General features: G+C 39.8%; 1 protein-coding gene across 3 annotated transcripts in view; it reads left to right on the top strand.

Annotated features, from left to right (window-relative positions):
- LOC106553984 (glutamate decarboxylase 1) overlaps positions 1-26,887 on the top strand; it is a 32,015-nt gene extending 5,128 nt beyond the window's left edge. The window contains exons 2-15 of one of the 3 annotated variants that reach the window (XM_087707582.1): positions 1,574-1,708; positions 2,238-2,480; positions 3,538-3,628; positions 6,409-6,521; positions 9,699-9,814; positions 12,761-12,840; positions 14,008-14,062; positions 15,831-15,947; positions 17,989-18,053; positions 19,399-19,477; positions 21,262-21,411; positions 22,429-22,536; positions 25,288-25,377; positions 26,388-26,887. In XM_087707582.1, coding sequence (XP_087563708.1) covers positions 1,574-1,708; positions 2,238-2,480; positions 3,538-3,628; positions 6,409-6,521; positions 9,699-9,814; positions 12,761-12,840; positions 14,008-14,062; positions 15,831-15,947; positions 17,989-18,053; positions 19,399-19,477; positions 21,262-21,411; positions 22,429-22,536; positions 25,288-25,377; positions 26,388-26,561 — 1,616 coding nt within the window. In that variant the 3' untranslated portion in view covers positions 26,562-26,887. The remainder of the gene's footprint in view (positions 1-1,573; positions 1,709-2,237; positions 2,481-3,537; positions 3,629-6,408; positions 6,522-9,698; positions 9,815-12,760; positions 12,841-14,007; positions 14,063-15,830; positions 15,948-17,988; positions 18,054-19,398; positions 19,478-21,261; positions 21,412-22,428; positions 22,537-25,287; positions 25,378-26,387) is intronic. The other 2 variants (XM_087707584.1, XM_087707583.1) reach the window with 2 other exon arrangements.
- The last annotated feature ends 213 nt before the right edge of the window (positions 26,888-27,100 follow it).

Here is a 27,100-nt window from a genome sequence, read left to right as displayed (position 1 = left end):
CCGGAAGGCCGAGAGAGTGGGGAAGGTCTGGATCTCTACGGGTAGATCGTTCCACAGGGTCGGAGCAGCTACAGAGAAGGCCCTCCCCCGAGGGGCCACCAGCCGGCATTGTCCGGTCGACGGTATCCGGAGAAGGCTCAGCCTGTGAGTTCTTATCGGCCGTTGGGAGGTATGTGGCAGGAGGCGGTCCCTCAGATATCCAGGTCCTATAGGGCCATGTAGGGCTTTAAAGGTGATGACCAGCACCTTGAAGCACGTTCGGAGATATAAGAGCTGAGGTGGCGCAGTGGTTAGGGTGCAGTACTGCAGGCCTGAAGAGACAGCGCCTGCAGAAATACAGGGGTCTCCCCAACCAGTGGTCCACTTTACGATCCCAATTCCTGAAACTGCTTCCCAATGAAACACAAAGGCAGCAGTCTGGATAAAGTGGCAATTCTCTGTTCCTTCAGAGTGCCTTTTATTAGAAAAAGTTAGTTACAGCATCATCAGAAAGGAATGTATCAAAAAGGTATATATAATCACACATGGCATGAGTAAACTGATAAAAAGTTCACAGCATTCTACAAATCACATCATGACAAAGGGTGGGCAAAAGATTTACAAGCTACATGGCATTGAGAGCAGGAGAGAAGAGATAGAAAGCTATAACTCAGCATAGGGGAGAAAAAGGCATGTGTGTGTGGGAGTATCTGGTTCACATAATACTTGTTACACGAGGCTGCATTTATGACCGTGAGGCCATAAAAGATGTTTCTGGTGCGATGATAATTCATCCCTTGTGTATTTGTGTTTCAGATAACAGAAGTTGTCCTTCACGTAAACACCCAGAATGAATTCCAACGCCCTCTTATCTTTTTCTCAGAACTGTCTCCCTGACATGTAGTCAATTGGCTTTGGTAAATTTCCACTAGGATATTCTTCTTTTGTTTCCTAGCTAATTCACCTAGCCTGTTATGGCAACAGTCTGGTCCCCACACAGGCCACTTCAGCTGACTGTTATCTGCAGTTCAGGGGTTCTAATCTCACCAGCTCAAAGGTTGACTCAGCCTTCCATCCTTCCGAGGTGGGTGAAATGAGGACCTGGATTGTTGTTGGGGGTGATATGCTGACTCTGTAAACCACTTAGAGAGGGCTGAAAGCCCTATGAAGCGGTATATAAGTCTAACTGCTATTGCTATTGCTATAAATCACATTTAGGGCTGAAGATAGAAAAAATAATAATTGAAATCATAAGCCAAAGAAAGAAAATAAAAATCTGGGAATGAAAAGGTTATCACATGCCCCAAATCTAGAAAACTGATCATTAGAATATAATCAAAGCTACCAATCTTTTAAGACCATGTAGCAAAGCTGATAAATATGTCACAGGAAAAAGGAAGAAAAATGCATCAGTTACTTTCTTTTTGCTCCTAAAAGTCTGTATTCCTGTTCGTGGCTACTTTTTAGGGCAGTTAAAGTAACATTTAGATGTTACAGTTATTTATCTAAGCTGTAATCTAAGCTACCTGCTACTCAAACATTAGTATGGTAATTTTTTTTTAAAAAAATGATTATTCTTGTGCTACTTTCCCAGATGGGCCGGCCCATTCAGAACCTCACCAACAGAAATCCGAACATATTTCTGCTTTCCATGGAGAATGTGAAGAGAAAGAAAAAAATTCTGCTTTTAAAAATTTTGAAACAAATTTTTCAAACGTATATGGGTCAGGTAATGCTAACATTTATTTAAAAACATGCTTTTCAATTTATAAAATTGTCTGTTTGTCAGATCTTTTGGCCCATGATTCTCAGGAAATGGCTTAACATTTTTAATTTAATTGGTTTATTTAGGAAAGTTTGAAAGTTTTGATAAAGCCAAGAAACAAGTGAAAAAACTAGAAGAACTTTGTTTTTTCTATCCAGTTGGGGAATCCAGCCAAGGTGGCGCAGTGGTTAAATGCAGCACTGCAGGCTACTTCAGCTGACTGCAGTTCTGCAGTTCGGCTGTTCAAATCTCACCGGCTCAGGGTTGACTCAGCCTTCCATCCTTCCAAGGTGGGTAAAATGAGAACCCGGATTGTTGTTGGGGGCGATATGCTGACTCTGTAAACTGCTTAGAGAGGGCTGAAAGCCCTATGAAGCGGTATATAAGTCTAACTGCTATTGCTATAAGTACAAAGATGAAAACATCCTCCAACTGTGTGGCAATTCTTTGTTTCAGTTCCATCATGTTATTTTATTGATGGCTGTTTCTTTAGATTTGTTGCCAGCTTGGAATGGAGAGGAATGCACCAAACATTTCCTTCATGAAGTGGTAGATATTATCTTCAGTTATATAAAAAAGGCCGTTGATAGAAAAAGCAAAGTGCTTGATTTCCACCATCCACATCAGCTTCTGGAAGGGCTGGAAGGCTTCCATTTGCAACTCTCTGATCATCCTGAACCTCTGGAGCAAATTCTTGTAGACTGCAGGGACACCTTGAAATATGGTGTTAAAACAGGTAACTAATAATATATACTACTTAGTTCAGCATAATCATCTGTTCCCTAATTTTGTAGCCCTCGGGTTTCTTGGGCACACAATTTCCTTGTTCCACCCCGAGCAAGCTTATTCTGAGGATTTTACTAGCTAAACTAATTTCATTACTTTTCATGCATTAACACATGTCTGCAAATGCTAATTCTCTACAGAGACTTTAATTTTTTTTCCGGGGGTGGGGATGGAAGGGTCTTTTGCCTTTCCTGATGCTAGATCAGTGTTTCTCAACCTTGGCAACTTGAAGAGGTCCGGACTTCAACTCCCAGAATTCCCCAGCCAGCGAATGCTGGCTGGGGAATTCTGGGAGTTGAAGTCCGGACCTCTTCAAGTTGCCAAGGTTGAGAAACACTGTGCTAGATTTTATGATTTTAAGCTTTTCTGAGACAGACTTTTAAAATATAAATCTCCATAGTGCATACTTTCATGGACTGTATAATTTTTGACACTATTCATTCTCGGACGCATTTCTCAGAAATGTCTTTTGTAATGCAGATTTTTGTTCTTTGTTCACTGTTGTGCCATGAATGTATTGATGGACATTATAGTCCCATAAGAATGCGAGATTTAAATTGTTTAAAGTTAGTTCAGCAAGAAGAAGCTAAGGTCAATGTAGAATGTCATTAATTTCTTTATTTCTTTTTTTCTCAATAGATTTTAGACTGTGTTTGTTAAAAATCCATACTGTGTACGGGTTCTGGGAAGTCGGGGGGGGGGAAGGAGGAGGGGGGTTGGGGGGAGGGGGGAGGGGGGAGGGAGGGGTATGCATTAGGCTAGACAAGAATTTGGTGGTAAACTAGAATTATTTTGACATACAAAAATTGTACTTCGATGTCTTACTGATTGAGGTATGATGAAATGTTTGTCTTAAAAGAAATAAAACTTTTGAACATAAAAATGTGAACTCTTTTTAGATATAAAAGACATAGGCACGCGGGCTTTTTTTACACTACCTGCGGCTGCTTTATTGCAATAGTAAGAGCGTCTTAAAATGATGCATTGCTAACATTTCTATTTTTAAGGACATCCCCGTTATTTCAACCAACTCTCCAGTGGCCTTGACATTATAGGACTTGTTGGAGAATGGGTGACAGCTACTGCAAACACAAACATGTATGTATACTGTAATCTCGGTTTTATATGGGATTAATATTTAGCTGCTGTTTAAGAATGAAAAGACTGTACAAGCTCAAACCAAGAAAGGGCTTTGTTGGTAAAAATATTCTTCTCCAAGGGTCACCAACCACAGTGATATTTCTATATTTCTATAAGAGCCAAGGTGGCGCAGTGGTTAAATGCAGCACTGCAGGCTACTGCTAGATCAGCAGGTCAGCGGTTCAAATCTCACCGGCTCAGGGTCGACTCAGCCTTCCATCCTTCCGAGGTGGGTGAAATGAGGACCCAGATTGTTGGGGGCAATATGCTGACTCTCTGTAAACCGCTTAGAGAGGGCTGAAAGCCCTATTAAGCGGTATATAAGTCTACTGCTATTGCTATATTGCTATATATGTGCCTGTGCATAGGCACACGTGAGTGCACACATACGCACAGGAACACACACTTTTTAAAGTACTAAAACAAGATGTTCCAATGACCATTTAATATTTTAATGTGTTACTTTTATTTCTTTTATGCTAGCTTTTTATATTGTCACCTTCATTTTTTTCCATTTCCATATGGTTTCTCAATTTTTATGTGTTTATATAGAACAAAGTGCATTTACCTGGTGGGAAGTATGTAAATCAAATAAATAAGCATTTTGGAAGCATCTGTTCTATAAAAAGCCACATTTTTCTATTGAAAAAAATGTTTTTCTTTAGGATTAAGCTGCACGCGCTTCCATACTTTCTTTCTTAATGTTTTTCTTTAGGATTAAGCTGCACGCGCTTCCATACTTTCTTTCTTAATAAGAAGAAGCATATGCAAGCAAATTCCCATCTGGATTTGGACTATAGTTTTGAGAATAGCAATAGCAATAGCAGTAGACTTGTATACCGCTTCATAGGGCTTTCAGCCCTCTCTAAGCGGTTTACAGAGAGTCAGCATATGGCCCCCAACAATCCGGGTCCTCATTTTACCCACCTCGGAAGGATGGAAGGCTGAGTCAACCCTGAGCCGGTGAGATTTGAACCGCTGAACTGCTGATCTAGCAGTAGCCTGCAGTGCTGCATTTAACCACTGCGCCACCTCGGTAAATTACTACTCCTTAAAGACTATTGTACTACTATTTTATAAGCATTTTCTATTAGGAAGCTTCCTCCAGTTCCTTTCCTTTCAAGGACATCCTCCTGGAAACTTAAGTTTTCATATAGTGAAAGTTAGAATGAGCAAACACAACTTTTATGTATTGATTTATTCAATTTATATGCCTGCCCATCTAGCAAGTTACTGATTTTCTATTTATAATTGGCCATCTAAAGAAGGGAACACAACGCAATTAAATACAAGCCAGTATAAATTACCTAACCACAACTAGCGATTACATATCACTAGTCTCATACATACTCATCACTGTTTTTAAAAATCTATTCTATATCTATTCATCTGTTACTAAATTATAGCCCAATTTAAAATAACATGAGAAAAATAGTATATTATGATTAGTAATTCAAGTTGGAAAGATTTCCCTTAATATTTCAGATAATGCTGAAGCATGCTTAGTGATTAGTTAGAAGATGACAAATGGATAATAAGAAAAGCACTTGAGAAAAGTAGGAGCGACACTAGGAATTTTGAAAGGTTATTCTAAGTTTAGCTGCATATAAGTAGTCGTAAGTACTTGCAAGTCTTGTGGACCTAATTGGCAAAAGAAAGCCCAGGGCCACATAGGTTGGAAATGTGCAGAAGAGGCCTTCATCCTGTACTGGATGGACAGTGACTAAAATGATGAAGTACTTGCCCAAGGAACATATCCAGATCCCAGGAACATTTAGATCCCACAGATTAGGCCTCCTCTGAATTCCCTCCGCCGGCCAATGCCGGCTGGCGACTACCCGGAGGAGAGCCTTCTCTGTGGCTGCTCCGACCCTCTGGAACGAGCTCCCCGTGGAGATTCGCACCCTCACCACCCTCCAGGCCTTCTGCAAAGCCCTTAAAACCTGGCTGTTCCAACAGGCCTGGGGCTAAAGAGCCGTTGCCCCCGTCTCGAATTGGTATGATTGTTGCGTGTTTTTAAATTATGTATTGTTATGTTTCGTCTTTTATTTTCTGTCTGTACCCCCCTTCCCTGACTTGGATTGTGAGCTGCCCTGAGTCCCCTTTGGGGAAAAGGGTGGCATATAAATGCAATCAATTCAATTCAATTCCAGTGCTATATACTGTCAGTTCCTAGGTGATAAACTTCAGATAAACTTCAGAAAAAAACAATTGCTTTCAACCTGCCTTCCATTGAGGACCTGTACACTGCAGGAGTCAAAAAGAGGGCTGTGAAAATATCTACTGAAACAATATCTAATTGTTTCAACTTCTACCCTCAAAACGATGCTACAGGGCACTGCACATCAGAACAACTAGACACAAGGAGAGTTTTTTTCCCGAATGGCACCACTCTGATAAACAACTAATCCCCACAACACTGTCAAATTATGTACTAAGAGTATATGCACCAAAGACAAATTCCTTGTGTGTCCAATCACACTTTGCCAATAAAGAATTCAATTCAATTCATTCAATTCAATTCTATTCTAAATGCATGCATAGATTAGTCTAGCTATGTTACCATAGTTTTATTTGTATGTATAGCTACTGGATTCTGTGAATAGAGCTTTTCTTTATGAACCAGATGGAATTCTGCATTATTGCCTTGCTTTCATCTTTGTCAAGCAATTTGGATATATTTTGATTTCTGCATTTTATCACTATGTTATGTTGCTTACGTTAAAATACGTGAATAGGTTTACATATGAAATAGCACCAGTATTCATCATAATGGAGGAGATCCTGGTGAAGAAAATGCAGGAAATTATCGGGTGGAAAGAAAAGGAATCAGATGGCATATTTTCTCCAGGTAAGGAGATTAAAAATGTTCAGTGTTATTCAAATTATGGGACCAGGGTAGTCTGTTGACGTTCGAAGTAGTGAGTTCCAGTCTTGCTCTAGGGATATAAGGTGGCTGAATTACTTTGGACCCGCCAGTCTCTCTCAGTCCAACTCATGTCACAGGGTTTTGGTTGTGGGGAAATAGGAAGAAGAGGGAGTGTTTGCCTCTTGAGTTATTTATAAAAATAGTAACTGGAATATATGTACGTACTGTACATACATACATAGGTTAGGTTAGGTTTAGGTTCATTCGATTTATATGCCGCCCTTCTCCCAAGGACTCAGGGCGGCGTACAACATTAAAAGAAACAAATAATACAAAAGTTAAAAAGAAATTAAATAGGATATCCCCAAACCCAATTAAAATTAACAATGACACATTTTTTAAAAAAAGAATTCAAATTAAAATTAGCAATAATCAATACTTTGATTTGTTTTGTTCAGGCCAGGCTGGCTTGCTGGGAAAGCCAACTTTTTAGGGTGCGTCGGAAGGACCGGAGGTCGGGGATTATGCAAAGCTCCGGGGGCAGCTCATTCCAGAGGGAAGGCGCTCCCACAGAGAAGGCTCTCCCCCTGGGGGGTCGCTAGCTGACACTGTCTGGCCGACGGCACCCTGAGGAGTCCAACTCTGTGGGATCGCACTGGACGATGGGAGGCTACCAATGGCAGTAGGTGGTCTCGCAGGTACCCTGGGCCTAAGCCATGGAGCGCTTTAAAGGTCATAATTAGTACCTTGAATCGCACCCGGAAGACAACCGGCAACCAGTGCAGGCCGCCTAAAAGGGGTGCAACATGAGAGTACCTGGGTAAGGGTAACATATCTCCCTCTTTTTATTTCTGTCTACACATAAACACGTGAAGTCACTGTAAGGCAGAGAAAGGAAACTTTGATCTGCAGATAATGGTCTGTCTTGCAAGGCCTCTACATCCAGCCTGTGGAAGTCCTTCCCCTCTGTTTCTTTTCTTTACTCTTTCTATGTGGAAATAGGTGACATCTTCATACTGAGAGCAATTGCTTTTAACTCCTCAGTAGAATAAAAGCTATGGGAGGATAGTGGGGCATGACTTCCGTTGAGGGAAGCAAAATCTTGGTCCCTGGCATTATCTATGTTACCACCACATGCTTCAAGGCACTAGTCGTCACTTATAAAGCCCTTCATGGTATTGGACCTGGGTACTTGAGAGACCGCCTGCTGCCAATTACCTCCCAAAGACCCATTAGATCCCACAGATTAGGCCTCTTCCGGGTTCCATCCACTGGCCAATGCCGGCTGGCGACTACCCGGAGGAGAGCCTTCTCTGTGGCTGCTCCGGCCCTTTGGAACGAACTCCCCGTGGAGATTCGGACCCTCACCACCCTCCAGGCTTTCCTCAAAGCCTTTAAAACCTGGCTGTTCCGACAGGCCTAGGGCTGATGAGTTCTTGTCCCCGCTCGAATGGTGTGGCTGTTGATTGTTTTTATACTGTGGTATTGTTTTGTCCATGTCCCTTTTTTTCCTATTTGTATCCCCTCCCCCCCCCCGACCTGGTTGTGAGCCACCCTGAGTCCCTTCTAGGAATAGGGCGGCATAGAAATATAATAAATTCAATTCAATTCAATTCACAGATTTGGAGACAGCAATCTCAGCCTTGGGCTCCACTCAATACTTCCTTCCTTCCTTAAAATGAATACAGAAATGGCAAAATCATTGTACTGGCTGTGTTTACAGGTGGGTTGCTACCGGTTCACACTGGTTCAGGCAAGCCAGTAGTGGAAAGTGTGAACCGTAGGGACGACAGGCTCATCATGCCCCTGAACTGGTTCTCCGGTCACCGCGGCATGGTTTTTTTTGGACATTTTTAATCTTCTGCGCATGCGCAGATCTATTTACAGGCACCTGGCACACGCGCACACAAATCATGTGCGCACCAAACCGGCAGTAACACCGGCAGCAACCCACCCCTGGCTGGGTTGTAACCTCAAGACTGGATTACTGTAACGCATTCTACATGGGGCTGCCCCTGAAGAGTGTCCGAAGACTACAGCTGGTCCAGAATGCAGCCGCGTGAGCGATAATGTGTGTACCTAGATACACCCATGTTACACCTATCCTCCGCGAGCTGCACTGGCTTCCCATTGGTCTCCGGACCCGCTTCAAGGTGCTAGTCGTTACTTTTAAAGCCCTAGATGGTATTGGACCTGGCTACCTGAGAGACCGCCTCCTGCCATTCACCTCCCAATGACCAATAAGATCACACAGGTTGGGCCTCCTCCGGGTGCTGTCGACCGGACAATGCCGGTTGGCGGCTCCCCGAGGGAGGGCCTTCTCTGTAGCTGCACCAGCCTTGTGAAACGAGCTACCTGCAGAGATCCAGACCCTCACCACTCTCCCGGCCTTCCGTAAAGCCACCAAGATCTGGCTGTTCTGGCAGGCCTGGGGCTGTTGATTAATTTCCAGCCCCACTTGATAGAATGGATGTTGTATTGATTTTAATTTTGTATTTTTAAATATTTTAAATGCTTTTACTTGTTGTGAGCCGCCCAGAGTCCCTAGGGAGTGGGCGGCATAGAAATCCTATTAAAGTTTAAAGTTTAAAGAACCCACAGAGAAAAAAAGGCATACTTGGTCTTTCTGTTCTATTCTCTGTTCTCAACTATTTTTTTGTGGCACCCAAAGCTTTATAACAAAGCTGCAAATCACCAGTGGATGAGAGATGATAACAATTTTCACTGATCAACGAAGATGGACCATACCAGATTGAAACAATGATGCTCCTTCTGAGTATCATAGCAGTTTGTGGAATTCAGCATGTTGGAATCAATGCGACATCATTTTTAACATTAATAAATTATGTTGTATCCTAGTGGATGAGAATGTAATCGGGTTAGTTTTTATTTACATAGCAAGCTTTTCGTGGCTTTTCTACACAGATCTTCCTTGGCAATGAAAAATGTCCTGAATGGAAATAAGCGGCCTCTAGAAAATTGCAACTGAGAACATTACCTGTGTGGATGATCCATATTCACTACATGGAATAACTTAAATTAATCTGCCTTTGGTATCTGAAATTTGTCTGTTTGACTTGAAATGATGAGATGAAGCATTAATTCCCAATGACACTCAGCTATTCAAGTGGTAATAAAATCTATTATTTTTTTTACCAGGAGGAAGCATATCAAACCTCTACAGTGTTTTAGTTTCTCGCTATAAATACTACCCTGAGATTAAAGCCAAAGGCATGGCAGCCCTTCCAGAGATCATATTGTTCATTTCTGAACACGTGAGTATTTACGTGTGCAATCACACTTGTATAAAGTTATTTGACTGTGGCTGACTGCAATTATTTTAATAATACATGGTTGTTGAATGAACTCCCAGTGTGATGGAATGCCACAAGAATGTAGAGCCAGTACAGAAAAGATATCTGAGTCCTGGGAAAGTAGAAATCATGACAAAGAAACGCAAAGCGAGTACACTTTCATTGTATTAACTATATGTTGGAATAGAGGAGGGCTTTAATAGGCTTTCAAAATTCAGTTACAATACCCAAAATAGCAATAGCAATAGCAGTAGACTTATATACCGCTTCATAGGGCTTTCAGCCCTCTCTAAGCGGTTTACAGAGAGTCAGCATATTGCCCCAACAACAATCTGGGTCCTCATTTTACCCACCTCGGAAGGATGGAAGGCTGAGTCAACCCTGAGCCGGTGAGATTTGAACCGCTGAACTGCTGATCTAGCAGTAGCCTGCAGTGCTGCATTTAACCACTGCGCCACCTTAAAGTACATTTCAAGACTCTTAATGAATCTTTTTTTCCTGACTTTACCTACCTCCAAGGACTGACATTCACCAACTCTCGATTCCACTCGCCCTAATTTCAGCAATTGATTACTAACCACGAAGAAAGTTACCTTGTCAAACGGGAGAAAAATGAATTTTTAATGTATAATTCAGGGCTAGTTATAGAGGTGAGGAAATATTGCTTCCTGATAGCAACAACGTACGTTTGTGGTTTCACTGCATTGTGAATTATTTCTGTCATGGCTGCCACAAGAGTTGTGGAAAACCCAGAGCAAAGTCAATGACTGTTATCTGATACATGAATCTTAGCCTAGAAACAGTTATTATAGTTGCAGTCATCCCTGCTCCATGTTGCTGGCACTGTATGATTTTGTGACAACTTAATGCTGCTAATTTCAATTTTGCAAATGGCTCGAGGTGTGTTATAATAGCAATAGACTTATATACCACTTCATAGTGCTTTACAGCCGTCTCTAAGTGGTTTACAGTGTTAGCATATTACCCCAACAATCTGGATCCTCATTTTACCAACCTCGGAAGTATGGAAGGATGAGTCAACCTGGAGCCAATGAGAATTGAACTCCTGGCTGTTATTCTAGAAATATTATTATCATATATTCAAGATATAATTGGGAGAACTGGAAAACCATGAGTAACAGCACTCCCATCAGAGGTGGGTTCCTACTGGTTTGGCCCGGTTCGGCCGAATAGGCAGTAACTTGGCTCGCCACGCCCCCAAACCAATTCTACTGGCGGTGCAGTAGGGGCCACCATCTTGTTTTTTGCTTCTGCACATGTGCACATGTGCATTTTTTATAGTGCTGCACATGTACACGTAGCATGCAACAAGCCCTCTGGAACGAGCTCCCCGTGGAGATTCAGACCCTCACCACCCTTCAGGCTTTCTGCAAAGCCCTTGAAACCTGGCTGTTCCGACAGGCCTGGGGCTGACGAGTTCCCGTCCCCGCTCGAATTGTGTGGCTGTTGATTGTTTTTAAATTTGTCTGTAGTTGTTTGTCTGTTGTTTTCCTCTTGTTTGTATCCCCCCTTACTTTGGTTTGTGAGCTGCCCTGAGTCCCTCAGGGAATAGGGCGGCATATAAATGCAATCAAATCAAATCAAGCATGCGCACACTCACAGCATGTCCCTGAGCAAACCAGTAGTAGAAGAAGCCGGAACCCAGATGTGAGAACATCAGATGTGAAAGACTTGCCTAACGTAAATTTCCATGTGCATAAAATGTTTCTCACTTTGCCACAATTTAAGGAAGGTGACTAGCCTAAGCAGTTATAAATTAATAAACTGTAAATCAAAGAATTATGAACTTTGATTATATTTCCCATGTGGATCACAACAGTATTATAGATTATATTATGGTGATATTTTGACTGTAGTTCAGGCAAGCCACACTCAGTTGGTAATTTCACTTATGAGGTAAGCTCTCATGGAAATAATTTATCTTCTTTTATTGTTATTTATTTCACCCTCCCTATGCTAGGAAGGTAACTTTCTCAAAACAGATTCAAATTGTTTAGGGTGGTTGCTATTTTTTTGCATTACGCCCCGCAATTATATGAAATTGACAATACTGAGAAAGAGAGGGGAAGCACTTCCATCAGTAACAACCCCCCCCCCCCAAAAAGAAGTAAGTTGTATTATGGCCATTGCTAATTGACTCTCAAAAAATATTTTGAAATCTATTCTCCTTAGAAGTATTTGATTCTTTGATCACCCGACAAACAGTATTGAGAATTTTGAAAGACAGCTGCTGCCTCCTCTAATATCATTACCATCAAGTCTTAATTTGTTTCTTATTTATACACACCTATCCACAGGTTAAAAGGGAAGCGGTGGTTCAGTGGCTGAGATGCTGAGCTTGTCAATCAGAAAGGTTGACAGTTCGACGGTTGAAATCCCTAGTGCTGTGTAATGGAGTGAGCTCCCGTTACTTGTCCCACCTTCTGCCAACCTAGCAGTTCGAAAGCATGTAAAAATGCAAGTAGAAAAATAGGGACCACCTTTGGCGGGAAGGTAGCAGAGTTCTGTGAGCCTTCGGCATTTAGTAATGCCAGCTATATGACCACGGAGAGATCTTCGGACAGTGCTGGCTCTTCAGCTTAGAAACAGAGATGAGGATCGCCCCCTAGAGGCAGGAATGACTAGCACATATGTGTGAGGGGAACCTTTACCTTTAGCTACTCACAGGTTCCTCTAATTTTCATTCAATGGGGTTTGCTACCAGATACAATTATAAGGATTGTTAAAACTGATCCCACTGATGTTAGCAGCCCAGTCATGGCTTTAAACTCAATGTTACCATCTTTCATTTTTCTTAAAACCAGGGCAGTTATAAAATTGTTGATCTCTAATGCATTTTGTGAAGTCTTTTTTCCCCCCTCCTGTTTGATGATTTCTCCTCTGCAGAGTCACTATTCTATAAAAAAGGCAGCAGCCGTTGTGGGAATTGGGGTGGATAATGTTATTGCTATCAAATGTGATGAAAGGTAAGGTTCTTAAAAGTTTTCCTGCACAATATCAGTATGTACAATTCGCTTCCTCTAATGTTCTTTGATATAAATGCATTTTCATCTTCCGGCTCCGTTATTTTCACCAAATGCACCCCCTCCCTTCCCCGTAAGTTAAGTCTCCCTGAGCAAATGACTTCGTTGTCAGTTATTTGACAGTAATTTCTACTCCCCGGGAGCCTTTCACAAACAGCGAAAAACAGGTACTTTTCCCAGAGCAGTGTAGGTTATTTCAATTACTGCCTCTAGACAATTTTTCCTCCAGCATGGTACAGATCTGCCATGAAGTCAAGGGATTCTTGTAAAATGTATCAATTAATTTCTCATAAATAATATATCAGCTCAAACTAGGTCTATTGTCCCCATTGGTGTCGTCAAGATTTAGCTGCTGAAGTTTGTTGCCACAGGGGGGGAAAAAATGGGTTTATGTCTAAGGATATCAAGAACACCAATGCATATAATGAATGAGTCCATTGGAAAATGAATGATGCTTTAAACGAAGAACATTAGTACAATTTAAAACAATAAATGACTTTTTTTTTCCTGAACTTCTACTGTAAATCCAAGTCTACTTCCTCTCCAAGCAGTAAACAAATTTTATTTTATTATTTTATTTTGTTTGGTGAGAGGGAAAAAAGGATAAGGACTTCACTGATATCCTTTATCATTCCTTGAAGATGGAAAAGGAGATTTTCATGGCTTTATGACTTCTGTTGTGTCTTTATTTCCTATTCTCACAGTTTCCTGCATATTCAAAGGTGATTGTCTATTGGTAGATGACTCTGCTTGTGAGGGTTCCCACATAATTATTAATGTAGCCTCCTTCTAAATATGGATTTTTAATGAGAATATTGTTCTAAGAGGAAGTTTACCATGTATCATGAAAAAAATGAACAATGGAGGATTTAAACCTACTAACTCTTCCTTTCTTCTTCACCTTATTGTGTGGTGTTTTTTTGTGTATATAAGTGTATCCATTTTGAGAATGATTGCATGGGACTTGATTGTCATGGGGATTTGTTCAGAAGTACATATCTGTGAATTGTTTAGCTTGCAAAAGAAAGGAGTTTTTTTTATATGTTTGGAAAATTTGAGCATGCCATCTTTATCAAACGCTGCATTTCACTTTTTGAAACATTTAAACAGAGGGAAAATGATTCCATCTGAACTGGAAGAAAATATTATCAAAGTCAAGAGACAGGTTGGTTTGTTTCCTTACTGTATTGGTTTTATGCTTTATGGCATTTTTATTAATTTGATAAAGCAGGCTACTTCCCTTCAAAGATTCATGTCCCAAGAAACCTGTAAACCCTTTCAGTCTCTACTCACGCAACTATTCCTCTGGAACATAATTTGGTTTATAATTTTGAATTATCATGCTAATGGCAAATTTGGCTTTCGTGGGATATCTAGAAATATGTAGAAAAGTTTTCTTTTGTTTGTTTGTTTTCCAAAAAGGAAAAGACAAATGAGCAGATAGCGATAGAAACAACAGCACATTGTTCAGCTTTACTTCTAACATAGACATCCGTCACCCAAAAAAAAAGGTGGTTTTAAAAGACCGTAAAATTTTTCTTCTTCCTCACAGTTCAGTTACACCCCTGAGAAGAATATTATAAGTAAAATCGTCCTTTTGGCACTTCTTATATTAGAAAATCCTGGCATTGGGCAGCCTGCAAAAATTTATAATAGAAAAGCAGTGGGGAAGGAGATTGGTATATAGAAATAGCATCCTTGGCCACCTTGTAGAGTAAACTCAACCATAGTGTTGTAGAGGAACAATAATTTTAATATCAGGTGGGTCTTTTCTTTTTAAACATTTTTGAACTTAGCTGTTTACTCTGTTTTATTATATTTTTTACTGTCTCCAAAGCATATGTTCAAATTCTGTTTCACTATCAATGCTTTGATTGCATGCAGTTCTCATGTGTTTATCTCATGTTTACTGTTCATGATTTTGAAATTACTTGAGAAAAGGTGGTTTATAAATATATTAATAAAAAAGATAATAAATTCAAGGACAGCCTAATAATGATGCAGAAGAGGAAAATACTGTAGTTTGGAATTAAAGGAAAGATTTTTGAGCTTAGTAAGAAAGAACAGTAATTACCATTATATCGCAATTTGAATTGAAAACACCTGGAAGTCTAACATTTAGAAGCATGTACATCATTTTGGTTGTGGAGTCAAAAGTGATCACAAAATAAATTAAAGCAAGAAAAAATAAATAATAATAAATATAGTTAATATCCCGCAATGTAATCTAATGCAAATGTACACAGATAATATAAAAAAGGGCAGGCAGACACTAGCAATGAAACAATTTCTGTGTTGTTGTATAACATACCTAACCTAACTGAAGACATAAGATTAAAATATACAAGTCTATAGAACTCATATTTCTATGCTTCACTATGTGCTTCCAGTTTGAAAGTAAAATCTATAAAAAGATCAAAGTTACTCAAAACTCATACATAGTAGAAACAGTAATGTAATATCTAGAAATTAGTCTTTCCATTGTCTCAGTTCCAATCTGAATCCACTACATAGATGACATCTTTGTCAAAATAAAATATAACAGTTAGAAAAAATAGAATCAACCTTACTCACAAGGGAATCAAATTCACAGAAACAGAAAACAATACATTAACCCTTATAGACTTCCAACGGCACCGACATTCCATCTTGGTGATGCCTTTCAAAGTTATCTCGCACCTGACACTTGGGAGAATTATGATTGGACTGTAACTGGGATGCCAAGGGGTGGGGAATGGGCTATTCTATATATCATTTGCTTTCGCGCCTAAATAATCAGTCTTCGCTTTGCTACGCTTCTGATCATTTATAATTAGTAAAAGTACACTTGATTTCTATCAATGGAGTCTCGTGGTTTTCTTTCCTAATTATTCAATGGAGGAGTGCTGACAAATTGCATGTACCTTAATGTAGGATGTTGTATTCTTTTTCAGGGAAAAATACCACTGTATGTTAGTGCCACAGCTGGGACAACTGTCTATGGAGCCTTTGATCCTCTGGCTAGCATTGCTGACATTTGTGAAAAATACAACCTTTGGATGCATGTGGATGTAAGATCACTGCTTTCACACTCAATGCTGCAACAAACTAGTGGTGAGATAGAATCTGGGCTGCTCTATAAGCTGCTGCCAGCTGTCCCCTCACAAATGTGTAGGCCCAGCTTCCTCAGTATGCAAAGTCAGCTTAACTCAGCTGAGAAATCAGCTTTTTGAGTCTAGAAAAAAATATGTGTATTGATTGATCAAATTTATAGGCAGCCCATTTTACCTTCCAGAATGACTCTGGGTGGTTTTCATGATTTGAAGAGAGGTTGTTTGTTTCTGTGGATCTTTCAAACTCTAGTTTCTTTTCAGATTGTATAAAACCTATTTGATAGATAAATATACACACGCACCAAAGGCATGTGTATAAATGACAGTTATTAAGACAATTTAGAACTCAGTGAATAGGTTGATTTATAAAATCAATTTCTAATTGCATGTGATGAGTAGAGATAACCATGAAAGACATTACTGGCTTTCAAGGAGAGAAATCTCATTGCCACCCTTAAGATTATTCATTTAATGTAAACATAGGTAAGAAAAAAACCTTGGTTATATCAGAAAAACACCCTGAGCCAGAATATAACTAAAGGGAAGTTGTAGGAGATTCTATTTGATTTCAGTTAATTCCCTTCCTATGACTAATTCATATTATTCAGTACATAATAGGACACATTTTAAAACAGTACTTTGTGTTGATTCCTGGCAACTGCCTGAACTGCTGAAGCCAAAAGACTCAATTTCACCCAGACAACTAAGTGCCAAAGGATTAAGACTTATAGACTAGCTCTCAAACAGTGCTGTATTTAAATTTTAAAAAGCTTACTTTAACTTCAAATGTTTTAAACACAATATTTTCAATGATGGATACAAGTAGAAAACTGAAGTCAAATAATAACTTGCTGCACCATCATATTAGTATACTATTATATCCAGTTTGGTCTAGTGGTTAGGGCCCAGGCTAGAACCTGGAACGTTCTCCTTAGCCACGAAGCCAGCAGTTATCTGTAAAAATAAGAAAAGGTTGGTTATAAGTAAATAAAATAGTGATTTGTATATACTGGAAGTGACAAAAAGAAAAAAAAAACAGACAGGATCAACATAATAACTATAATAACAATATAAAATAAATTCAATCCTTATGCTTATCATTAGATGTCATATTCTAAGTACCGTCCTTAACATTAGAGAGTAAGTTTCTTTCCAGTTGCCCCAATAGAGCTAAAGCTATTCATGAGATGACAAAGTTCATATTTTAGAAATATGATTGAACATTGCATGGTTCCTTAACTGTAGCATTTTTGCTCACATTTTGACGTAGTGATTTAAAACCAAAACAAGGCTACAACTGGAAAGACCAGGTCATATGAATTAAGAAACCTTTAAATATTTTACAATGCCCACATTAAAAATATGTATATAATGATCATTCTTTGAGTGTCTAAATGAATTTGAAATAATATTTTCTAATTAGTCAATTTCATGTTTAAATTGTAAAATGTATATTCACATTGCCTTCAGAAATCATGGGGGCTTCATCACTGGAAGTTTTTAAGAACAGACTGGACAGCCACTTAAAATGGTATAGGATCTCCTGGGGGTGGACTAGAAGACCTCCAAAGTCTATTCTATTCTATTCTATTCTATTCTATTCTATTCTACTCCTGTTCTTGTTCCTATTCCATTCCTTCACACTTGGTATCATTGATTCTCCAAAATTGGATATTCTAATTTTTCCTTCCACTATTGAAGTATATAATTAATACTAATACAATAACTTTTATTTTTAATTCCTATAGAACACAATTCTTTCCATTCAAGTGCTGCTCCTCTCCCAGAATATAACAGAACAGAAAGAACTATTCTCTATTCTACTTAGGGAAAAGCAAAACATTTATAAAATCAGACTTTTCTCTTTTCTCTGTTTTTTCATTTTGGGATTTAGTTTCTCTTTTCCCTGATATTTTTGAAAGGTAGTAGGTATGGCTGGCAAAATGTGATAACAGGTGGAATCTTTTGATTCAGATAACTCTGTGCTTCATTTCAATAGGCGTCATGGGGAGGTGGTTTATTATTGTCAAGAAAGCATTCCCATAAGTTGAGCGGCATTGAAAGGTAAGCAGCTTGTGATGCAATTTATTTGTACAGCAGTGATATTAATATATTATTTTTTGTTTGTTCCTAACCTCTCCCTGAAGAGAAGATAAAGAATATAATTACAATGATAATGATCCATGAACAACCAAAGTTGTTATGAGAAGCAGAGGGGGGGGGGAGGAATCTTGATCCTATTTCTTCAACCTGTGCATCAATTGAAGGAGGAAGAGATATATCTTGTGAAAACGAAAAAAAAAAAAAACATTAATAGACCCAGTTCAACTAATTGCCAGAGGATACAATTTCCCCCCCAAAAAAACCATTCACACTTGCAGTTAAACTAAATGTGGGAATACTTCCCTCATTTTATGTACCAAGTAAAGGAACCGGTAATAACCAGGAACTAAAAAGCTTATCTATAAATATATTTATTTTATTTGTTTGTTTTTATTAGATTTAGTTGCCACCTATACCACTTCGAGGCAACTCCGGGTGACTTACAAACATTCAATGACAATAAAATTGTATTGTATTTTATTATTTGTATGCCACCCTTCTCCGGGAGGACTCAGGGCTGCAAACAATTCAAGGGGAAAAAAAAGGGGGAACATAAAAGACAAAATACAAATAATAAAAGTAAACAACAGTCGCACAACCATACATGTCGAGAGGGGAGGGAACTCATCACCCCCAGGCCTGCCGACACAGCCAGGTTTTGACGGCTTTCCGGAAGGCCTGGAGAGAGGTGAGGGTCCGGATCTCTGCGGGGAGTTCGTTCCAAAGGGCCGGAGCTGCCACAGAGAAGGCCCTCCCCCGGGTAGTAGTCAGGTGGCATTGGCTGGTAGATGGCACCCGGAGGAGGCCAACCCTGTGAGATCTAATGGGTCTGTGGGAGGTAATTGGCAGCAGGCGGTCTCTCAAGTACCCAGATCCAATACCAAAATCATGAACAATAAATATTTCTAATGACAGTATTACATTACAGTTAAAAAGAGGAAGCAGGAGGCACATGGGAGCGGGCCCTTCCCTTAATCCATCAACCACTTCCGTTCTGATGCGTATATACAGTGAACAGTGGATGTTCACTAAGTTGGTGTGATTGTATGGTGCCTGAATCACTAGCGAATGCATACGTTTACATAGGATCATAGTGTGACTGGTGATCTGTACATAATTTTAGAGTTTATTTTTTTCCAGCCTTTTTTTTAAAAAACCTGATATTCTTTTCTTTTAAGTGTTCCACATTTAACATCCCTTTTCTTTCTATGTTTCTTTTTTGTTGAGTTTCTATAATCATGTAGTTGCAGATATCAGCACAGATATTAATGCAGTTGCAGATATTAAAGTTCTCTTCTTTAATTAGAGCTAATTCTGTTACATGGAATCCTCACAAACTGATGGGTGTTCCGCTACAGTGCTCGGCTTTTTTAGTCCATGAAAAGGTAATTTCCTTCTCTTTTTTTTGGCCCAGGTAGGTCTACTTGTTTGCTATAAAAACAAGATTTCTATCTAAATAATGTTGAAATAATATTGCACAAGGAAAGATTTGTAGGACAAGGCACCCTCTGTATCACATGGAAGCTACTTTTACTGTAATGAATTTGCTTACTTTTGAGCAATCATAGCAATAGCAATAGGACTTAGGCTTACCGTTTTTTTCGAAGTATAAGACGTACCTTTTTTCCCTTAGAAAAGAGGGTGAAAATCTGGGTGCGTCTTATACACTGAATACAGAATTTTTGGCCTACCAAAACCCCACCCCCTTTGCAAAAATGGATATGCAGAGGGTTTGGCAGGCTTGCAAGGTGTTACTGGAGACTGAGGAGGGCAAAAACGAACAAAAAAGGGCCCCTTTTGCTCGTTTTGCCCCTCCCCCTAGCCCCCAGGAGCAATAGCAATAGCAGTTAGACTTATATACTGCTTCATGGGGCTTTCAGCCCTCTCTAAGCGGTTTACAGAGTCAGCATATCGCCCCCACAGTCTGAGTCCTCATTCCACCCACCTCGGAAGGATGGAAGGCTGAGTCAACCCTGAGCCGGTGAGATTTGAACAGCCGAACTGCAGAACTGCAGTCAGCTGAAGTAGCCTGCAGTGCTGCATTTAACCACTGCGCCACCTCGCACTCTACAAGCCTCCCAAAGCTCTGCATGCCCATCCTTTTTTTTTTTTGCAAAAAATGAGGCACGCAGAGGGTTTGAGAGGCATGCATAGTGCAAAAACCTTTTTTTTTAATTTCCCTCTTCAAAATCATGATGCCGATTCTTATACTCCAGTGCACGTTATAGTCCGAAAAATACGGTACATACCACTTCACAGCCTTCTTTAAGTCATTTAGAGTCAGCATATTGCCCCCAACAATGCGGGTCCTCATTTTACTGACCTCGGAAGGATGGAAGGCTGAGTCAACCTTGAGCCGGTGGGACTTGAACTGCCAAACTGCTGGGAACCAGCAGTCAGCAGAAGTAGCCTGAAGCACTGCGCTCCAACCACTGTACCACCATGGGTCTACAGGCAATAGAGATGTTTAGTGGAACTGGGGAGGGTTTGATCCAGCACGCGCTTGCTACGGAATACAAGTGGGGCTCCTTAGGAGAAATAAGTGATGGAACTAACTTGCAACCTTCCCTGCTGGCATCACCGTTGACTCTGCTTGTGGGAAACTGACAAGGAAGATTGCAAAAGGTAGCCCACATGACCACGAGACACTACAACTGTTGCCAAGCACTTGAATCAGAACCAATGATGAGCACAGTAGTAGTAGTAGCAGTAGACTTATATACCACTTCATAGGGCTTTCAGCCCTCTCTAAGCAGTTTACAGAGAGTCAGCATATTGCCCCCAACAATCTGGGTCCTCATTTTACCCACCTCGGAAGGATGGAAGGCTGAGTCAACCCTGAGCCAGTGGGATTTGAACCGCTGAACTGCTGATCTAGCAGTAGCCTGCAGTGCTGCATTTAACCACTGCGCCACCTTGGCTCAGGACTGCAGTGACAGCCAGAATTTTGAGGACTGGTTGTAATTACCATTTGTTCAGTACTATCACAACTTTAGTCACTGAACGATGGCCCTTAACTGAGGAGCGCTTGTAATGCACGGATATTATACATTTGGCTTGGTGGGAATCACAGTCCAGTCCCGATTCATTTCTAGAAGGATAGCAGATCATAACAATATGTAAAATAAAATTGTTGGTAGAAGCTTTTCTCATTCTGTATCTCCTCTAGGGTCTTCTCCAAGCCTGCAACCAGCTCCGTGCTGACTATCTCTTCCAACCAGACAAGGCTTATGACACAGTTTATGACACCGGAGACAAGGCAATCCAGTGTGGCCGGCATGTTGATGTCTTCAAATTGTGGCTAATGTGGAGAGCTAAGGTAGGAGCACATTCATAGAGCCGAGGTGGCGCAATGGTTAAATGCAGCACTGCAGTTCAGCAGTTCGGCTGTTCAAATCCCACCAGGCTCAAGGTTGACTCAGCCTTCCATCCTTCCGAGGTGGGTAAAATGAGGACCCAGATTGTTGTTGGGGGCAATACGCTGACTCTGTAAACCGCTTAGAGAGGGCTGAAAGGCCTATGAAGCGGTATATAAGCCTAACTATTGCTATTACTGGATGAAGCATCCGACTAAAGATGAACAAGTCGGTTGCTTTCTTAGTTTTTAAAAATGTAAATGTCTTTTTATTTTCCATTTTCATTTCGTACAGTCACATATATACTGTGCACAACTGGGGCCATATAACATTAAACAATAAACACAGCCATTCCTCTTGTCAACAATACCCCCCAAAATAGAAACCCAATGTACCTCTTCGACCCTCCATACACCCTTTCTTTCGCCCCCCTCCAACTTTCCATCTTCCCTCCAACATTCCCCTCTACCCTGCTTCCCCTCCCCCTCTACCACTCCTCTCTCCCAGTACACTCCCTCCCTTCCTTCTCACCCTCGCTTTCTTAGTTTTTAATGTTAGATTTAGTTCATTCTGTGACAAACTGCATCACTTGAGAATATTTTTTTCAATGAAAATTAATACTATTAATAAATGAATACACACATATCCATTTGCAATACATTTGAATGAGTGAGTGAATGAATGAATGAAGAATAATATGGATTCTGATCAGTATTTCTGGGCCTCCGCAATAAAAGTATTTATCTACCATTGTTGGACTTCTTTTTTAATGAAGCTCTAATAAAAATCTGCAGAGGAATCTTTGTATTCTTGAAAAGGCAGCTTCTGAAATTTCAATATAGCCGTTTATGTTACTTTACAGTGGGAGGACCTCATTTTAATTGTTTGTTGCCCCCAGATAAATCATTGACATTTTACTTTGCAAACTTGCAGTATATAATAGAATGACTCGTGTTCGTTCTGCCTTTTGTATCCTACAGGGCACAGGAGGATTTGAAATTCTTATCAACAAATTTTTGGAACTTGCGGAATATCTTTATAAGGAACTCAAGACAAGAAACAACTATGAGCTGGTTTTTGATGCAGAGGTTAGGAGTTAACAGTGGCGAGGAGTCTCTGTATTACTTCTTTATTTTGTTAATCTATAGTTTCCAGATCCCACAAAAGTCTTCTTCACAAAGGATGAAAAGAGTCAGTTTGGTCTAGTGGTTAAGACACCAGCTAAAAAAAGCAGACCGTGAGTTCAAATCCCACTTTTACAATGAAAACTAGGCCAGTCTCTCTCAGCCAGAGGTGAGATTCAGCCAGTTTGGACTGGTCCGGGTGAATCGGATGATCATTTTACATCTGGTTCACCAAACTGGTAGTTGAAAGGACTGGCTGGCCACCCCCACCTAGCTCTGCCCCTCCCAGGAGTCTCCACACGGCCTGTTTTGGATGCCAGGTAAGCGCAGGGCCAATGCGGAGGCTCTGGGATGGGAGGGTGAAAAATGGGTCTCCCGGAAGTTCCAGAAGCTCCAGATGTCCGGTTTCTGGAGGGTCTCTGGAGCCCAGGAAAGGCTGTTTTTGCTCTCCCAGAGGCTCGAAAAAAGCCTCCAGAGATTGGGGAGGGTGAAACACTCCCCCACCATGACGAGTAGGCCATATCACCATGGCCACGCCCACCCAGCAATCTGGCAGAGAACGGGTTGCTAAAATTTTTCAATCCCACCTCTGCTTTCATCCCAATCTATGCCACAGGGTTGTTATTGTGGGAAAATAGGAGGAAGAAGGGATATTGCCTGTATTTGCACTCTTGAGTTATTTGTAAACACAATAATGACAGGATATAAATAAAATAAATAAATGGGCACACTAAGTTAATTATCACAGAAGTTACAAAGGTCTTCCAATCTTTTTTGGCTGGATTATAAGGAATGAATATGTTTTTTTTCTCTTCCTCCCCACCCTCTCCAATCCTTTTTTTTCCTAGTCTTTTTCCCCCCCTTAGCTGAAAGTTTGCATATGAGCCTTCATGCAAGTGACTTATTTGCATTACACATTCTGGGTGTGAATCAAGATTTCTGGTGACTAGGAACAATGAATCATCTTTTTCCCTAGGTTCAGAAGCTGCCAAATAAATTAATCAGATTAAATGAAAATATGTTTTAAAAATGGGCATGAACCTCACATTTCTGCTTCAGCTGAGTAGAATTCTAATGCCTGAATTCTACGTTTTCCAGAACTTCTTTACAAATTCATGTGGGTGCATATTTATTTGATGTTAAGCCCCAGAGATTTCCCCGAGCTATTAATGTGTAAAATGTAAAATGTTTCATAAATATGTGAACATCAGAAAAGGCAATCCTTAGTTTTCATAATGCCCCAGGAGAGAAAAATAGAGTAGCAAATCTGCAACATGAATCAAAAGACATAAAAATGCTTCACAAATAGCAGTTGTAAAATTATCACTAAACTAAAAAAAAGGATTATGAAAAGTTAAACTAAATATAAGTTAGATCTGGAAAGGTTCCACAGCCTAAATTTTTGGTATTTATGGAATGTTCTTCACACACATCACTTTTTTTTTGAGCTAATGGAAAATAACCAAATTTAAAACCTTTAATAGCTCATTGCGATGCGTCAGAGACTTGTATATAATTAATGAAATTTAAATAGACTGTGTTTTCACACATTTTATCTCTGTAGATATTAATAAACATCTCATGGAAATATCCCACACCTGAACCAACGATAATTCTCAATAAAATAAGTTAAAATTTATGTTCATGCAGAAACAAATTCAGCCCATATTTAAGATTGCAGTGAACTTAATAAAAAAAAACAAGTTTTAGCTTAATTCATTATGATTTTTGACTCCGCAGTGGAGAAGTCACCCCTGAGCTACTTCATGATGTTTACTGGGTTGGCGGTAGAAAATATTTTACCCTATGTTAAACACGCATGAATAGTTGTGTTTAATGAAGAGGCAATTCTGAAGGAAGGAAGTAGAGAGGCTGAAGTTTCCAATGAGTTTTTTTTTCATGCTGGGCATTAAATGGAAAAGAGGAGAACTTGTGCATTAGGTACAAGAAAATGCCAACAGAGGAAATCATCAAAAAGAGCTGAGGTGGCGCAGTGGTTAGGGTGCAGTACTGCAGGCCACTTCAGCTGACTGCTATCTGCAGTTCAGTGGTTCTAATCTCACCGACTCAGGGTTGACTCAGCCTTCCATCCTTCCGAGGTGGGTGAAATGAGGACTCAGATTGTTGGGGGCAATATGCTGACTCTCTGTAAACTGCTTAGAGAGGGCTGAAAGCCCTATGAAGCGGTATATAAGTCTAACTGCTATTGCTATCTATCTATCTACCTACCTACCTACCTACCTACCTACCTACCTACCTACCTACCTATCATCTATCTATCTATCTATCTATCTATCTATCTATCTATCTATCTATCTATCTATCTATCTATATCTATCTCTCCTTCCCTCTCTCTATATCTATCTCTCCCTCTCTCTATATCTATCTATCTATCTATCTATCTATCTATCTATCTATCTATCTATCTATCTATCTATCTATCTATCTGGGTGAAATGAGACTGTGGGGGCGATATGCTGACTCTGTAAACCGCTTAGAGAGGGCTGAAAGCCCTATGAAGCGGTATATAAGTCTAACTGCTATTGCTATTGCTATCATGGGCTTACCATGGGTAAGTAAGGATTTTGCATAGAGTGGATTTATTCTAATTTTGTTTATAAGACTTCAGGTTACAACTTCCCCTGCCTGTTTGAGAAAGTAGAACATTCGTTGCAGAAATAAAAATGTTTGCTTTTACCTCTTCTTTTTTTAAAGCCTGAATTCAGCAATGTATGTTTCTGGTATATCCCACCAAGTCTTCGACATATCCCCAAAGGGCCAGAAAGAGACAAAAGACTCCATCAGGTAAAAGCTCATGGGTACATTTTCTGTCAGAGCAGCGTTTATTTTTTCAAACTTTGTAACTTTAATATGTGTGGATTTCAATTCCCAGAATTCTCTACCCAACCATTCTGGGCATGGAATTCTAGGAGTTGAAGTCTACACATATTAAAAGTTGCCAAGTTTGAAAAGCAAGTGGTTGGAACAAGTGTTTGTGGAACTAAAATGTTCTATCTATCCCTCCATATTTCAGATAAGTTAAATATATTAGAGGAGAACTCCTACTCTCTTTACCAATGATCCATTGAGTATGACAGCTTCAGATGTAGGTTCATGCAATTGGGGAAGGGTAGCCTAATCTACGGATAGTAGATACAATCTGCAATGGCAGAAGGTCTGGTTTTGCCTTTAGTCTCTGATGGACATATCTCAGTGGTTCCCAAACTTGGCAACTTTAAGACTTGTGGACTTCAACTCCCAGAATTCTCCAGCCAGCTCTGCTGGCTGGAGAATTCTGGGAGTTGAAGTCCACAAGTCTTAAAGTTGCCAAGTTTGGGAACCACTGAGATATCTGAATGTTTCTGTCCTGCATGGTGTCATCCAACATTTCATTCCAGTATGTTTCTATTTGATTTCTTTTTCTAATGAAAGACCCACCATTGAATCGTTTTTTTCATTCCTTAATTTGCTTTATTGAATTATGATAAGGCATAAATAATACATTATATTACTTGAATACCGTGCTATTTATACCGTATTGACTAGAGAATATTAACACTAGAATGTTTAAATCTTTAGATGTCAATATTAAGACATCTCTAAAATATAAAAAAATGTTAATATCAATATTAAGACATCTCTAAAATGTCAATATTGATAACCGTAAGGTTCACCAAATTTTAATAAGATATAAATATACAATTTAATCATATTTCTGCCATCATTCCAAAATAATGGCTGCAACTATTTTTTCTTTAGTCTCTTCAATGCATTGTCCCAGGAATTAAGTATTGTTTTCTTCCCTATCTACCCAGGTTGCTCCAAAAATAAAAGCAAGGATGATTGAAGAAGGCACTACCATGGTTAGCTACCAACCTTTGGGGGACAATGTCAACTTCTTCCGAATGGTCTTCTCTAATCCAGCAACCCAAAAATCAGATGTCGATTTCCTCTTGGAAGAAATTGAAAGACTTGGGAAGGATTTATGATAATCAGAAAAAAAAAGTATTATTAGTATTGTGGGGGTTCTTTACAGCAGAGTTTCTCAACTTTGTCAACGTTAACATGAGTGTACTTCAATTCCCAGAATTCCCCAGCCAGCCCTCTTGACTAGAGAATTCTGGAAGCTGAAGTCCACATCTTGTCAAAGTTGTGGAACACGGATTGACAAAGGTCTGTTGTTATTTTTTTCATAAAAGTGCTGCGCTGTAGTTTCCTTTCTTTCTGCTATTTGTTGGGGTGAAATTCAAAGGTTTGAAACATACCGGGAAGGGAGTTACACTAGATCTGATGAAATAGAACATTTTTCAAGAAACTTGTATTTGTACATTAAGTGGGTAAAGAATCTTACATGTCTTTTTATTCAAAGTAGTGGGCATTGTTTTTCCATAGGCTGCAGCCTAAGAAAACCTCTTAAAAAGTTCACGCGATCATGCTGTCTTGTTTGATCACAAGTAATCCCCAAGAGAAATCATTGTGATAATCACCATGCACAAAACAAGCACTGGGTATTTTAATAGCAGTTAGA

Source organism: Thamnophis sirtalis, unplaced genomic scaffold (genome assembly GCF_051295495.1).
Source record: "Thamnophis sirtalis isolate CommonGarterSnake01/CBP01778 unplaced genomic scaffold, rThaSir2_p1.2 scaffold_2, whole genome shotgun sequence".
NCBI lineage: Eukaryota > Metazoa > Chordata > Lepidosauria > Squamata > Natricidae > Thamnophis > Thamnophis sirtalis.
This window is presented reverse-complemented; position numbering and strand designations above follow the sequence as displayed.